This window comes from Anopheles maculipalpis, chromosome 3RL, assembly GCF_943734695.1.
Source record: "Anopheles maculipalpis chromosome 3RL, idAnoMacuDA_375_x, whole genome shotgun sequence".
NCBI lineage: Eukaryota > Metazoa > Arthropoda > Insecta > Diptera > Culicidae > Anopheles > Anopheles maculipalpis.
The window spans coordinates 27,750,701-27,766,956 of record NC_064872.1 but is presented as its reverse complement, the minus strand read 5'-3'; the positions used below and the strand labels follow the sequence as shown (position 1 = coordinate 27,766,956).

General features: G+C 46.2%; 3 protein-coding genes across 4 annotated transcripts; all 3 read left to right on the top strand.

Moving 5' to 3' along the window:
• Nucleotides 1-703: 703 nt before the first annotated feature.
• Nucleotides 704-2,069, top strand: LOC126564678 (transcription initiation factor TFIID subunit 4-like). Its single transcript, XM_050221765.1, has one exon. It carries the CDS (start codon nucleotides 704-706, stop codon nucleotides 2,060-2,062), a length of 1,359 nt encoding a protein of 452 aa, XP_050077722.1. The 3' UTR covers nucleotides 2,063-2,069.
• A 4,424-nt stretch (nucleotides 2,070-6,493) lies between these two features.
• Nucleotides 6,494-8,498, top strand: LOC126564259 (collagen alpha-1(I) chain-like). Of its 2 annotated transcripts, XM_050221257.1 has the most exons (2): nucleotides 6,494-7,203; nucleotides 7,285-8,498. In XM_050221257.1, the coding sequence occupies exons 1-2, from the start codon at nucleotides 6,495-6,497 to the stop codon at nucleotides 8,496-8,498; spliced, it is 1,923 nt and encodes a 640-aa protein (XP_050077214.1). In that variant the 5' UTR covers nucleotide 6,494. The 2 variants fall into 2 exon arrangements, with proteins under 2 accessions (XP_050077214.1, XP_050077213.1); XM_050221256.1 differs by having other exon boundaries at nucleotides 6,494-8,498.
• Nucleotides 8,499-14,737: 6,239 nt separating this feature from the next.
• Nucleotides 14,738-15,938, top strand: LOC126565032 (uricase). The gene is made up of 3 exons (XM_050222171.1): nucleotides 14,738-14,947; nucleotides 15,028-15,306; nucleotides 15,436-15,938. Exons 1-3 carry the CDS (start codon nucleotides 14,746-14,748, stop codon nucleotides 15,936-15,938), a joined length of 984 nt encoding a protein of 327 aa, XP_050078128.1. The 5' UTR covers nucleotides 14,738-14,745.
• The last annotated feature ends 318 nt before the right edge of the window (nucleotides 15,939-16,256 follow it).

Here is a 16,256-nt window from a genome sequence, read left to right as displayed (position 1 = left end):
CAAGTGCGGCGCAAAAAAAAACACACACTCACATATCTACGACGGTATATTTCACCAAGCGCCTGTGCCTCATCAGCACCACCATAGTGTGTCTCATTGTTTATTCGCCTGGTTTTCATGCCATTTTTCTACACCTTTTTTTCATTTTAGCAAACAGAGGCGAACAGACAACAACACTACGGTAACGCAGATAACAACGTTCATCGTGGGCTAGATATCACAGCCTCCGGATAACAGCGGACAGTTGAGTGTGGATCGTACACCGGATGAGACCGACGACAACGACTGACGGTACAGCATCCATGGGATGCTGATCTTGTGACCGGCGGCAGATAGTACGTGTGTCCGGCCAAGTGCTTTGAGCCAATCGGATAGGCAAATTGGCAAGTGCGAAGAGCCACGTGTGAATTACGCGCTATTGAATGTACGGAACGCTTCAAACCCTCTGTGATTCCCGAGATTGTATGTAAATTTCACCAACCCACCCAGATAGCGATAGCAACCAAACGGTAACTTCGGATCGCGAGGTGGGCATAAGGTGGTTCAAAGTCGAACCTCACTATTATTAGCGGTTAGTGTGCCGATCAAGCTACAACCCACATAAGCGTACCCCGGTGATAGTTTGCTTTGCTGTTCCGTTCCCCTTCTGCCGTGTGTGTGTGTTCGGTGTTATTGGTTCGGTGCTCTCCTTACGTCCATCGTGATGTTACGAGAAGGCATGCCGTCCGTCGGAAGGCGGCGTCCACTTTCGCCTAAAAATAAGCAACTGCTTGCCGTCTGCCTGTGTGTACTGCTTTCCCTACCAGAAGCCGCCCTCGGCAGAAAGGTGGCCTTGTCCCGCGTAACGAAACCGACCGGACATCGTGGTTACGCGAATGCGGACATTGCCAAGCTAAGCTATTCGCCGAGCCATTCGGCACCGGCCTCGGCAGCGAAACCTGCCGCACCCGTGTACTCTTCGGCGCCTGTCGCTCCACCGGCCGGAGCTCCACACTTCCCACCGGCGGGTGGTGGTGGTGGTGGTGCTCCACCATCGTACGGTTGGAATGTTCCTGGTGCGCATGGTGCTCCTGGGGCAGCTGGTGGAGTCTATCCCGGAGCGGCAGCTGCAGGAGCTGCTGGAACGGGCCTAGTCGCGAGCAATGTGTATCGTTCCCATGGACACAATGCAACGGGTGGTGGATTCGGTGGTGGTTTGGCACACTCCCCTCCGGGAGCCTATCCATCCTATCCGGCACAACCCGCTCAAGGATTCCCGGGAGCACCGGTACAGCATCCGGGAGGTGGATTCCCGGCACCAGCGTATCAACCTCAGCCGGGTGGATACGTCCCACAGCAGCCGGGTGGTTTCCCGCATCAACCTTCATACGTACCCGGAGGACATTACGATCAGGGTCAACCTCACTACCAGGGCCATCCAGGACAGACGGTTGTGCATCACTACGAGCAGCCGTCGAGTGGTGGTAGTGGCATCGGAACGGTTCTCGGAGCTGGTGTAGCTGGACTGGCCGCCGGTGTTGGTGGTGCCGCCCTGTACGATGCGCTGAAACCGAAAGACTCCAAGGAAGAACCGGCGGCAGCGACTACCGCTGCTACCACGACGACTGGTGCTTCGGCTGCTCCTGGTGAGACTCCTGCTCCCGCACCCATTAACCCCAACGGTGACGCTCCTCTAGCCCCACTACCGGCAAACCCCAACGGTGATGTACCACTAGCCCCACTGCCAACAGAGGCCACACCACTGGCAACAACCGCAGTGGCAGAGGGTGACAGCACCACCTCAACAACGATTGCCACCGGAAGCAGTTCATCCGATAACCCGCTCGGTCTGGCACCACTTGCCCCAATGCCTGATTCATCTCCTGCAACTCCGGCCGACGGTACACCTAACGTATCCGGATCGGACGTAGAAGTACGCCATTCGGCCCTTAACGTACAGCCCGATCTGTCCGCCTCGATGGCAGAGCCTGCGAGCGGTGGAGCTACCGGTACCGTGCATCTTTCTTCCGCCATTTCGATGATCGCCCTATTGCCGGTGATTGTCAAGTATCTCCGTTTTTAGGACCTAACCATCGTACACTCTTGCAGCAGTCTCGTGTACATATCGAATGTTCTGCTATTGTTGAGGCTAGCTGCAGAGTAGTTATTGCTGTGCCACTACTTTTTCGTAGTTTTTTGGGCGTGTGAAAGGCGATCAGGGGGAGGGAGAAAGGAAGTACGGGAACGGGACGTAGTTATCCGTACCCGTTTAAGTATTGTTTTGTTGTTGTATATGTTAGTACCGTAATCGTTAGTTTTGAAAACTGCGCACAACAAAGTCCACGAAAATCAGAACCGGGCAGTATGCGGTCACGAATGTTCAATGTTTGAATTTTAACGACGATATCTAATAAATAAGTTTACCAACAAAAAAACACAACACTCACAACTACTGCTGTTAATGTATAGTTACAGTATAACATCCAGTTGAGAAAACGGGAAGTCAATGGGGCTTTTCAGGGTAAAAAGCGTGTTCAATATGTAAGCAATTATTCAACGATTAAAGACAAGGAACTAACTCCAGTAGCATAGTTCACGTTTTATTATATAAAAATAAGCAACGCAAAATACCGATAACCCACTTGCTTGTGTTGCATTCCATGGAAAACTAGCCATTATCGGATGCGTAGGTTAACGCTACAAGGTGTCCGAATAACTTAATGCAGGGTCTGGCAAGCAAATGCTTTTATTTTAGATTGAGGAAAATAGTTTAAACTGTAGTACTTATGAATTAATTTTCTATTGCTTTTTATGGAAAAATGCTTCTCAAATTATTTTAAAAATTGATATTACATCTGCAGTTATTCTGCGTATCGATTTTTAGTTGGAGAAAATTTATAGTTGGAGAAAATTTATGGAAACATTTAATCACTGTTCACTAAATAGAGATATTACAGCAATCTAATGGATGACTGGACTTATCGATAACATGACTCGAAATCATGCAGCTTTCCTCTTATTAGATTCTAATTCTAATAACTCAACAGCCTGGCGAGAACAACATGATGAGGAAGTTGAATACCTGGTGCCCTTATCACCTCCACAGCTTGGACACAGATTTGTGATGCTAATCAACTGGCTTTCTTGAAAAAAATCATATAAAAAATGTAGATGTCTTTTGATCGTATTTGGGCTCATCCAAGAGATCACTAGAAATGATCATGATCATCAAGCAATATCTGCACCCCACCTGCTGCAATCGTCTACACAATGTTTTGATTTCCGTACTGTAATTCGAGGACTTATACAAATCATCCACTGGAGCGATCCGGTGTCCGAGGCGATAGCTGCACCGATCTTGACACAGGTTAATCTTTGCGGATTAACCTATGAGCGGTTGAGCCACCAGGGGTTTCGCCGACCAAGCAGAAGCTTCACCATCCTCCCACACCCCTCCCTGTTACTCAACACTTTTGATTTAGATAGAGTTCCGCTACTGTTAGAGACTGTTTCCGGATTTACTCATGATCTGCGTCTGAGCTGAATGGCGTTTTAGTTAGGAAGCTATCTGAACACCATCTGTCCATTCTGGGGAATGGCAAATGTACAAAAATATTCACAAATCTAAAATAATCAAAATACTCCGAGTAATTCCTACCAACAAAAGCATTTGCACAGTCCATTTGGCATTGCCAAACCCTGCCCTAACGCATTCCTTTGCATTTTGGTTGTAGTTTTTTTTTTTTGCACAGCCAACGCACCTTGCTATTGTTTTCCCCGTACGCATGTTCACCGTTTTCCCAAAAGCCACTTCCCAGCCACATAACGAGAGAATCCCATCCGCGAATAGTAACTTAATTGTACAAGGCAGGTACTTGATCGGGCTTTAGCTAACCAGTGTTGTACATTGATCGATTGCCCGCTCATTGCTGACGTTATCGAGCGGACACTGTAGCTAGACATTTGTTTATTGCACAATCACAATGCCGCTCATCCGGAGTGCTGGCCAATGGAAGCTAGTGGACCATGCTAGTGGAACTGTTGATTCACATGGATATGGTAATAGTGTCGGAACACAACGCATCAGATGATCAAACAGTTGCTCACGCGGAATGATGCAGTAACGAAGCAATAGCCAGTGGGGGAGGAAAGTGCGTCGTGGACCGTCAATCGTCGAAATGATTCTTACATGTTTTTTTTTCTGTACTCATATTTACTGGCGGCGGTGGAATGTGTTAGCGCACTAATAATATAATATTCAACAAATTGTAACTTATCGAGACGCGTCGAGAGACCTCGTGCGGAGAGTTCCAACTTTCCACGAGAACAATCAGCCAAATCATTACGCGATACGATCACGATCGCAATAGGAAAGTAAATTCTTATGATTAATTGCCATGTACAGGTAGAGAAATGTGAGTGCATACTAATAATCGTGAGGTGGTTCGCGAAAAGAACACTTTGTTTGGCGTGAAACACGTGCCAACACGTGTGGCAATTGAAGCGGTTCCCTACCTATGGGCAGTTAGGACTTTTTCTATCCCACCCCGTCAAGCCAACCATATTGACACGCAACAAAGCGATTACTCTTGAAATTGGATCGAATTTTCTTGGGCGTGTGTTACTGTTGGACATTTCTCGACACTATGCGTGTACTATCGTCGTTTCCGATTCGCGATAGCAAAGTCCTTCTCCACAGGGGTCAATGTTGAAATTGGGGTAAATTACAACCCAAATCGATGGATGGTTTGAAAGGTTCACTCAACCGCCTCTTTGTCTAGCACACAAATAAACAAAGGCAAACGGGAAAACTGAATGTAAGGTAAGCTCACTAATGACGAGGAATTTTCATCAGTGACGTCATGAGTACACTGAGCAAGCTTTCAGAATATTGTGAAATAGATCTATTTTTAGATTGTGTTCACTCACCTGTGATTTTGCTTGGCCTATGGATGACGAATTGAGTGAAAAAAAATGTGGAGGTGCTTCCTCTCTTGCCCTACTACTCCAAATATTCAGAGACTATCGGTCAAGCAATAAGCTATCACATAAGAATCGAACACGTCCAAGGATCGATACTTGGTTATCGAACTCCAACAACCAGGATGATCTTTCCTGGCTCTTTACAAACAAAGTTACTTCACGGACACAGAGTTCCGCACAATCCAGCATGATCGTTATTAAAACCCAGCTTTACATCACAACCACGCGGCTGTGTCTGTGAAAGCAGGGCCCAGTTACACAGGCGAAACTGAATCATTCGGTCGGCTATGAATCATGGCCAATGTAACAAAACAAAAAACAAAAAAGTCTCTTGTACCTACTGACGTCACCGTTACGTGCATTTGTCGAGACAAGGCTGCGAGTCGTATGCGGGCGCTAGTACCGTCGCGATCGCTGTCGCACTTTACATTACCGGTACATATTGGGGCGACTAGCTAAACGCATTACGAATATGGAAATGTTACCACGAAGAGTTACCTTCGACGCGCACAACACCCATCTTCCGGGAGGTTATCGATCGTACGAGTGTAGAATCCCCTCCAGTAAACGCGTCACGTAGCGGGCGGGCCTTGAGCCACACGCACAGTGCGGTGTGGAGTAGTAAAAGCTGCAAACGATCGCTTTCGGGTGATGAAATTTGTTGTTTGGATTATGAATTTGGGTGCAAAAGTGTAATTTGGTGGATTCCAATACGTTCTGCAAGTATTTTCATTAGTTTTTGACACACGTTTCATTCTTGATTTTCACATGGAATGGATGAAATAAAAAAAAAACGAGTAAAACATTTAAAAAAAAACATTTGAAATATTTTGTTCTATAATATTACCGTCTTAAAGTGATGGATGAATTAAAAATATGAAGAAAAAAAATTGAATTTTTAATAAATATTTTATTTAATCACGAAAAACCTACTGAAACAGCCATCACTGTATGCCTTTTTGAAGGGCTACAGTGAAGAACAAAATTAGTCAATACAATCACCACCCAAATAATTAATAAAACCATCATTTTCTATAGAATCTAGATCATTAGCTAGCTTAACAGGAATACATTAAGTCATAAATGAATGAAAAATCATTTCGTTACAACAACTTGAATAAAATCGAATTTTCCTCAATATTTTCATCCCCTTTACGATTTGTTTTCAACATACTTCACCCCTCTGCATAGAAGGGTGCAGCACTGTTTATGGATCAGCTCACGCACACTACCGCATGCTAATGAAACCTTGCACGCACACGTCGCTCCTGCCCGTTAATCGATTTCACACAGCGCAAAACAGACTCGACTTTTATTTGTTTCGTGAAGTCCGACGAGTTGTGAAGTGGAATTTCTGGTGTGCCGTGGAAAACAACATTTTTCATCTCGGGAAAAAGGCCACCTGGTGCCAAAAATTTCTACCGCGAGTGCGTGTGTACGTGTTTTTGAGTGTGTAAGAGGAGATTTTAAAAACGACGAATTAGCAGACAAATCCCTGAAGGTCAAATCCCCCGCCAATACACAAGGGGTTGATGCCAAATACGCGCGTGAAGGAGAAAGTGCATCCGACGATGGTGCGTAGTGGCTGTTACGAAAATAGGCAGCTGAAAGCGCTTGCCATCTGTACGCTACTGGCCGTATCGACCCTGCTACCGACGGCCGATGCGTTGAAGACGAAAAGCCGTAGCAAGAGTTCGTCCTCTTCGTCATCGTCCGGGCGCGTTTCGAAGCCAAGCACATCGTCCTCGTCCAGCTACAGCAATCCGGGCAGCTTGAGCTACAGTAACTATCAGGCAAAACCTGCTCCGAAACCTTCGGCTCCAGTTGAATCGTCGAACACGCGTAATATCGGATGGAATGTAAATAGTCAGGCAGCTAAGCCTGCTGGATCCATGACGGCAGCACAGCCAGCAGCCGTTAATAAGCCACCGTATCCGGTACAATCGAGTGCTGCAAAGCCTCCTCCATATCCGGTACAGTCGAGTGCTGCGAAACCTCCATATCCGGTACAGGCGACCCATAATACGCACCAGACGCATGCAGCTCCGGGAGCACCACCACCGCCGTACTCCCATGGACCACCGCCACCGTACTCGGCCGCCAACAATCCTAACATGAACTCGCGCTTCAACGAACCACCGCCGGTGTACACTCCGGGCAATCAGGGCTTTAGACCGGGACAGCCTGGATTCGGTCAGCCAGGATCATTCGGGCAGCCCGCGTACGGGCAACCGGCTGGAGGTTTTGGCCAACCAGCGGGTGGGTTTGGCCAGCCCGCGGGTGGCTTTGGACAACCATCGGGTGGATTTGGACAACCAGGAGGCTTTGGACAGCCAGGTGGTTTCGGACAACCGATGGGAGGTTTCGGCGGTGGTGGCTATCACCCTCCAGCGGGTGGATTCGCTGCACCCCACGGTACGTTCCAGGGCGGTGGTGTGGCTCCTCCGGTAAACTACGCCCCAGCACCATCCTTCCCCATTGCGGCCATCCCAGTCGGTGCGTATAAACCACAAAGCTCGGGTATTGGAGTTGGTGGAATTGCAGCCGGAATCGGTACGGGTCTGTTGGCGGGAGCAGCTGGATCGGCGCTGTACAACGCACTTCGTCCGGAGGATCGTGGACGGTACAGCGAGAGAGGTGGAGGTGGAGTAACGATCATTAACAACGTACCAGCAGCCCCGGCTGCCCCAGCCGCTGCCGGTGCTGCTCCGGCGGAAGGAGCTGCTACAGCTGCGGCCGCTCCAGCACCAGTCGCTGTAGCTCCAGGAGCTCCGGTACCAGGTGTTGCTGCTGCAGTACCTCCGGTAGCTGCTCCTGGATCTGATGCTGCTGCACCAGTCGTTCCAGTCGCTGCCGGTCCTGATGGACAAGCGAATGTCCCGCTAGCACCGTTACCAGGAACTACAGACAACTCTACTGATCAGGTGCCACCACCACCAGGCGTACCGGATGCTCCGATCATTCTAAATGAAAACGCCACGACAAACGGTACGGAACCGGAACAACAACAACCCGCACCAGTAAACGGAACCGAAACGATGACTCCACTAGCCCAAGCACCAGTTGAATCGGCGCCGCTAGAAACGACCACCGTAAACCCGAACGCTAAGCAATATATTCCACCACCGGGTCAGTATTACCCAGCCACCGGACAGTACGTACCACCGGGCGAATACGATCCAGCAACGGGAATCTTCACCCCCGGCCGTTACATCCCCGACACGACCATCTTCCAGTCGGGTCAGTACGATCCACTAACGCAAATGTTTACACCTGGCCGGTACGAAGCGAATGGGCAGTTTATTCCGGATCCGAATCATCCACCACTATCGCTAGCACCGAATGGAGCCGTCACTGAGCAAGCCGTTCCTACCCCGAATGCTGCTCCCGTTGCATCCCAACCGGAACCAGTGACACCGGCCGTTGCGTCACAGTTGAAGACGGCAAGCGGCGCCAGCATGAAGACAATATCGTTGATAACAGCGCTTGGTGCCTTACTCGTGTCGGAAGGCTTCCGTCAGCTCGTACGCTTCTAGGGCGACGCTTGATCGCTTGGAGTCCTCAGCAAGCTCTTTCTCCAACTTTTCTTTTCCTTACTCTTCTAGTCGCAGAGATCGGAATCGGAATCGAGGAACAAAAGCGACCGAACAAACATATTTTCATAGCGCACCAAGCAAGAAAGATCATTGAGAAGTGAATTGGCATGTTGATTGAATGTTTGGAAGCAAAATTATAATACGGTAATGGTGGACGAGTATTAGCAGCGCGAATCTGTTACACGCGTGACAGAAGGACAGAACCGGTTTCTCGCTTTACGAGATAAGAAAAAAAACGCAACTTCATTAGCGATTCATTTGACGAAAGGTTAAAGATGCTCTCTGACTTCGAGATACAATCGGAGGAAACCTTTTTGGAGAAGAAAACATCTCAGGACAATCTCAATAGTTGCTTTAATGTTGTAATTTTGCAATTAGACACTTTTTTTTTGATAACAAGAACTATTAGGTTTGTTTAAAATACTCGATCGCGTCCAGGATTCTGACGATCTTTACATCTTTCAAAAAGCAGGACAGCTACGAAAGCGATAATCAATCCATCTCAAGTTACGCTCGTTATTAGGGATCAATCTCAAGTTTAAGAGTACGCATTTACATGTCACCTGATAAGCTAGATATCCGTCATGGAAAGTCCCTCAATCCATCCAATCTGTTACAAAAACTGATCCCTCTCTCTCTCTCTCTCTCTCTCTCTCTCTCTCTCTCTCTCTCTATCTCATGACATCTACGCGTTTTACAGTGATACAACACTCTTGTCCAACTAAGACAATTCAATGATATTGTTAGCATAAACATAACTTGTAAACTTTATATACTCGAGGAGCTTCTAATGCTACTAATGGAACCACCATTATATGGACCACCGTACCGAGTGGAACTACCTGCAAAAAAAAAAACGCCGTGTCTTAGCAAACGTTATACACCTGTGGTAGGATTGTAAGCAGATTGTATTTACATCTATTCGTAACATTTGTTACACGATTTTTGCCTTACAGACATTTTTTCCTATTCAACAATCGCGCTCTCTTTCACACTCACTCTCTCTCTTTGTGCCTCATTTTCTGCAATCAGAAAGTGTACAATCCTCACACTATCGAAGTTGTTACAATCAATTCCCCCCTTGGCCAACCAGTTTTGACCGTAGAATAGATCTGTTACATATATACACATTCATATATACAAAGGCGTTGATTTCGAAGTAATGGATTATACTGGATTAAATTACTTTCAATTGCATTACAATTGCTACGCTTCCAATCACCTTTTCATCTCTCCCAGAGTGCTCGAGCGTTGAGACAAGCATGCTGACCGTGAACTAACCTGGAAGGTTCGGTCTGTGTGTTGACAATATTTTGTTGTAAATTTACTATAATATTGGGCAAATGTTTACAAAAGGGGTTTTTGAGGGCAAAAGGACTGGATATGCTTCTAAAGCAACACAGAAAAGTATGTGAATTCGAAACGAATAGCTATTTGCTGATGCATCGCAACACAGTTTACCTTGGGAAAATGCAAAAATAAATAATAAAATTTAAATTGGATACCGATTGTAACATGTTTTTTAGTTATGTTTATGTTATGTTTATGTTATGTTATGTACACAAGTTATGTGCTTTCTTCTTAACAGAATAATCAGTACCTTATTAATTATTGATGTTTTATGATTGTTATGTCACTGGAAAGATTTCGAATGCTGTCCTCATTCGCGGAAGCTGACGTGGAGCCTCGAACTCATAAAGAAATAAATGTATTACGGATCTGAAATTCCCACTTCGCCTAGGTCCTCTGAAGGGCTCAATTCGCAATTGTTGGGTTTGGAACAGGAAACTACGTACGAAATGAACCGAACAAAATAGGACACTTTGCACGAAATAATGTTAAATTTATGTTATTTTGATCACTAACCATAGTAAGAGCAATTTAATTTGCACCACGACAAGTATTTAACTAGTATTTTGCCACAATGAAAGAGGAAAACGCTTGTGGAAATAAAAAAAAGGAATTTTGAATTATTTCTCAACGGTCAAATCAACCACTGTGCTGTCGTGGTAACATGTAACGCTTGCCGTGTAATGGCTGCGTACGGATGAACTTTCGGCTGCGTTAGTTTTGCGTGTAACGCTACGATTCTCAGCGACCGTTAGCCGGTTTGAAATTCCAACGCAGTTAATAAATGTTCTATCAATTTCGACTTATTTTAAGCATATTGTTGGTGACAAATACCAACACAATCATCAGATAATTACTTCTTTATGGTATGATAACAACTTTTGCATTGAAATCAGTGTAAAATATAAATAATTGAAGATGATGTGTCTCACCATACCCCTTCACTGGATTAAGATAGACGAATCATACCTCTCACAGGATGTGATGATCCGATCTATGTAGATAGGAATCCTTGTTCACCCATGCTCTGCAAATGCAACTAAAAGCCACATAAGACACGCTAGAGTATCAATTCGGTGAAGTCAGATTCATGATTTTATTATTTTTTTTTTTTTATTTACAAGATTTCAAACTCAAGATTGATATGGAAAGTACATTTTAAAGTTATAAATGCAGAGCAAATAAAAATAATCATCAAAACAGTTGTCAGTCGAAGCATCTACATTTTGCATGCAAACTACACTACAGACTTCTTTTACTGCTGGATTCTATAAAAATAAGAAACATATCAATAAAAACATTCAAACCGCTTGCCTTTGATTTCAGGTTCCCGTATCACACCTTCAAAAACAACATTGCGCCAATGAATTCGACAATAAAAGAAACAGAATACTACAAGCTTGCTGCAACTGCACCCGACATCAGTTCTGAGAAGCGGTAGTACCGTCTGCTCTAAATTGTCTTTACCTCCCAGTCCTAGTGGATTTGATGCACTTGGTCAATATAATGTTTTGACTAAAACCTGACTCCGTCTTAAACTCGTGCCATAAATCCCCTGCGAAGCAAACCGGCTCAATTCTCGGAACATCGGCAGCTGCTCGAGCTGGCCTGATAAGGCAGGACAATCTTTGCAATCACTAGATGGCGATTTCATAACTGTAAGCAACCGTTTTCGAAAGTGCATGGTAGAATACTAGCTAATGGCGTCAATGAGCAGTTCGATCCATCGGAACTGTTTCGAACCGGGATGAAATTGAATTGTGTGTTTAGTAAACACACCGCCCTAAGAGTGCATCTTGTTATTAATCCAGTTCCGGCGAGCGTGCAAATTATGGCTCCTTCGCAACGCGACAAGTTTATCGGTGACCTTGGTGTAATTAGTTTAACCTCGCAGTAATAAACAACGCACGGTTTGTGTTGTTTTGTATGAATCATTTTAAAAAATTCCACACTTTCCTGCCTCGTCAACAGCTGGTTGGGTTAGGCAAGCAAAACAACCGATCCCGAATTTATGCACAGCTCTCCTTCGTTATCAGCGGCCGTGTTTACCGCTTGTTGGCGGATGGACGTATTAAATCCTGCCTCACTGGTACACGTTTGTTCGTTGTGCGAACGTTTCTACGCAGCTACAAGAAACATCACCTCGCCGCGAGTTGCATACAGTCACAAGAATTGTGTTGCAATTGTCGCTTCATATCGGAAAGGAAAAAGAGGTAACAATGAGGTAACAGGTACCAGAATTCGCGAAGCCAATTGCTCAACCCTACTCGACAGCTCAACCGGATACTCATACGCCCAATAATGGTCATCGGTCCGTTTTGAAGGCGACATCTTAAGTCTCTCATCAATCAACGCAACAGGTAGGCAAGGTGTATTGTCCTGCCCGAACAAGAAGCAGAACCAAAACAAAAAAAATGCATTACAAACGGTACTGCAAATGCAACATGACTGGAAGCTGTGCCCTCCTTTCAGGCCCGGCGAACAACGACCACACGAGAAGCGCTGGTCGGCTTTAGCTGTCGACGACGATGACGATAATAGCTGCCAACATACCATCATGCATCGGCACGATCGCTGTCTGCTCGATTCGATTTAGAAAAACAATCCAAACCGAACCGAACCTCGGAACCTGATAATGGAAAATTCGAGCCGTCGGAGGGAGGGCCGCGCTGGTTGGTGGTAAGGTCCGCGGGCCGGCGATTAGCGGCACACACAAGCGAACGGTGTAGAATGGAAAGTCCGACATTACTACGACGAAGATGATGGCTGAAAATCTTTGCTGTTCTCGCTGCCTCCGGCACCATTTAAGCGGTGGCAGTGTTCAAGGTAAGACATACCAGATCCCGAAGGCTAGGGTGCAGAACTGCTACGTGTGTCCGTGTGCAAGTGCAATTGATTAGCCAGCTGTGTGATTGAGTGTGTTAGGTGTAACGCGAATTAAAAGGTGGATTTTTCACACTTTGTTTGAAGTTAGCAGCAGTTTAGAGCGAGTAAGTTTGTTACCAAATGTGATAAGAAATTGTGGTAATTTTGGGGTGTCAGAGGGTAGAACTAAGAAGAGACCAGTGAGTGAAAGTGTTACTAGAACTTTGACATAAAAAAGACAGATGTGAATAAGAGTTTTCAGGGAAGGGACAGGAAGGTTCGAGGTTATAATCCCATCCGGATCGTCCCTCGAAAGTGAGGACTGACTATTCAACTACGTGGTATCAATGACTCTGGAAAGCAATTTAATGGCCACCATGGCCTGGATGGTTGTTTAGCCAAGAAGAAACAGGAGGGCAATCTAAACATAAATTCTTCCGACAGTTGTTCTAATGTCTAGGTCTCTAAAGTAACAACCTTTTTGTTCAAAGTTCCTTATATACGAGCTTCACGCACGTCTTGCAAACCCTTTTTCAATCACACTTCCAATAAATTCTCTTCCAAACAGTCAGGGTGAGATAATCGCTCCGGATGATTCCCGCACAGTACCACCACGTCATCGTTATCTCTTGCTTGCTGGCTTGCAGTTGTCTCCAACGAGCCAAGCCAGGCGAAACGCTTTGCCAATGTGCGTGATCATAGATTTTGGTGTCCGCGTGTGTATGTGGTTACGTGTGTTTGTTTTTGGGACAAGCATTGATCCTGATAACCTTTTCTAACTAGACCTGCCTTATGGTTTTGTGGTGGTACGTGCAGTATGGCACGTTTCCCCGATCGAGCATTCCTGATGGACATCCCCAAGGCTCCAGATGAGCATCCTAAGGTCCATTGTTTTAGCAGAAGAATTGGGAATTATTTTTAGATTTTCACGTGTCTCACTCGCTACCTCTCGCTGTGTGTATGTGACACCTGTTCAAAGTGCGCTCTTCGCTGTGGTCACCTTAAATAATTGTGCCTGGATCTGATGATTAGATAATCTCGTCAATGGCTCCACAACTCCACGCAATAGGAACTGCAAACCTATCAAAGAAGAAAGATTCGCTTATCAGTGTAGGTTGTCTTTTTGGCAAACGCTTTATTACATCTTCGAGGACAAATGGGAAGGGGGATGTTGAATAAGGGTCACCGCTTCAAGATTAAGTCTGTATTGTTTTTTGGGGTTGACATAAATATCAACTACTAGAGCGTAGTAAAATTACTGCTACAATTGTTGCTGCAACAACTCCATGGAGTCGCTGATAAGCCAGGGTCAATGGCAACATCTTCTGCGAAATAGCATCCCTCGCTATTGTCACGCCATGACCCCAGGCAGTGCAAGTATTCGCGTTTCACGTCAGCGTCCGTCAGCTGTCAATCGGTGTGGGACGCTTTAAACCGGTTCACACCAGCGCCATTACGTAGGGGGTTGTTGATACTGTGCGGTGCGGGTCTTATCATGGACATCAGTCATCGGCAACCAAAAGATGCTAACCCAGATGCGGCTAAAGCATGCAAGACAACAAACCCCGTAACAATAACAATGGTAACACACCGTTTTGCAAAACACAACATCTCGAACCGGTTTTTTGTTCCGTCTGACCTACGGTGGAGATGCACGTGGAAGAACATCCCGTAACACGGCGCCCGAGTTCCAATTCCAAGCTTTTTTTTTTTGACTGGAAGCGAGAAGAGCAGAAGCAATAATGGGAGAAAGGTTTAGATGGATGGCCAACTAGCTTTGAGGGTTGAAGACTTGGAGTTGGAAGTTTTTTTTTTTTTTTCGCGGGCAATTCCTCCATTCACCGCTGACCATAATTGTTACATGCACAGTCAATTATTAACCTACTTTTCGTTTTCGTGTCTTTCTCTGGCTAGCAGTACCGAAGTTGTGTGTCTTCAGAAAACCGGGGAGTACACTTAAGCTTCCACCAAGATGATGTCCAGAAAGCTTATCGATGAAAGCCGTGAAGGCTACCTGGACAATGAGAATTCACCCTTCCTGATTAGCAACTACGGGTACGGCAAGGATAGTGTGAAGGTGATGCACGTGGTGCGGAATGGGCTAGTGCACACGATAAAAGAGTTTGAGGTTGGTACGAAGCTGAAGCTACGCAGCCAGAAGGACTATCTCGAGGGTAAGTGTGACGTGTGAGATGGCATCCTGGCCTCCCCCGCCCCGCCCCATATTAATGGAAACGGGTTTGGTCTTTGGCAGGCGATAATAGTGACATCGTGGCAACGGATTCGCAGAAAAACACCGTCTACCTGTTGGCCCGCAAGCACGGTCTCAAATCGCCGGAAGAGTTCGGCATACTGCTGTGTCATCACTTCCTGAGCAAGTACGCGCACGTGGAGGAAGTGTCGATACACATCGAGGAGTATCCCTGGTCCCGGATGGGGTTCGGTACCGGACCGTACAAGGATCTGCATAATCATGCCTTCGTCTTCACACCGACCGCCATCCGGTACACGGACGTCACGCAGAAGCGCACCGGTAAGCGAAACACGACCACTTAATTCAATTTCCAACCGTCCGCCGGCGGGCAGCACTAATGTCACGTGGTTAACGCGCTCTTTTTTTTCCCCCCTTTTCTTCTGTTGCTTCGATTTTCGCTTGGTCCAGAAATCAAACCGACTGTCATCAGCGGGCTGACGGATTTGCGCGTCCTCAAGACAACACAGTCGGCGTTCGTGAACTTCGTGAACGATGAGTATCGATCGCTGCCGGATCAGCATGACCGCATCTTCAGCACGGTGGTCCGTTCGTCCTGGCAGTATTCTACCGTCACCGGGGTAGATTTCGATTACTGCTGGAACAAGGTGAAGCAGTGCATACTGAACAATTTTGCCGGCGAAACGGAAAAAGGCATCTTTTCGCCGAGCGTCCAGAACACGCTGTACCTGGCGGAGAAGCAGGTGCTCGAGACGATTCCCGAAATTTCCTCCATCGACATGACGATGCCGAACAAGCATTACTTTACGTTTGATTTTAGCAAATTTCCCAAGGTCGTGAATGAGGTGGAGCTGAAGGAGGAAACGGTGTACGTGCCGGTGGACAAGCCGGCGGGCATCATCTACGCTCAGCTCGATCGGAAATCGGATCAGTATGTGAAGAGTAAACTATGATGCGGGTTCTATTTGCGGGAGGATTTTGTTTGGTCGTTAAGGTGTGTCTTAGGTAAAGCTAGGTATTAAGTGAAGATGATGGTTTCTTCGTAGGAGAATTCTTTTGAACGTTTGCCGACGCGTTGTGTGAGTCACAATTACTTATCTTTTTTTTTTGCGATAGAAGAATATCAGGAAGTGCACAGGATTCGTGTAGCAAGAAGCAATAATTAATTATTTTCATGGCGCTACTTCAAACGGAAAGGGCAAACAATTCATTTGATTGAACCATCGATTGTGCACAATATCGATGCAGGGGTTCATTTTTTTCGCCCACAC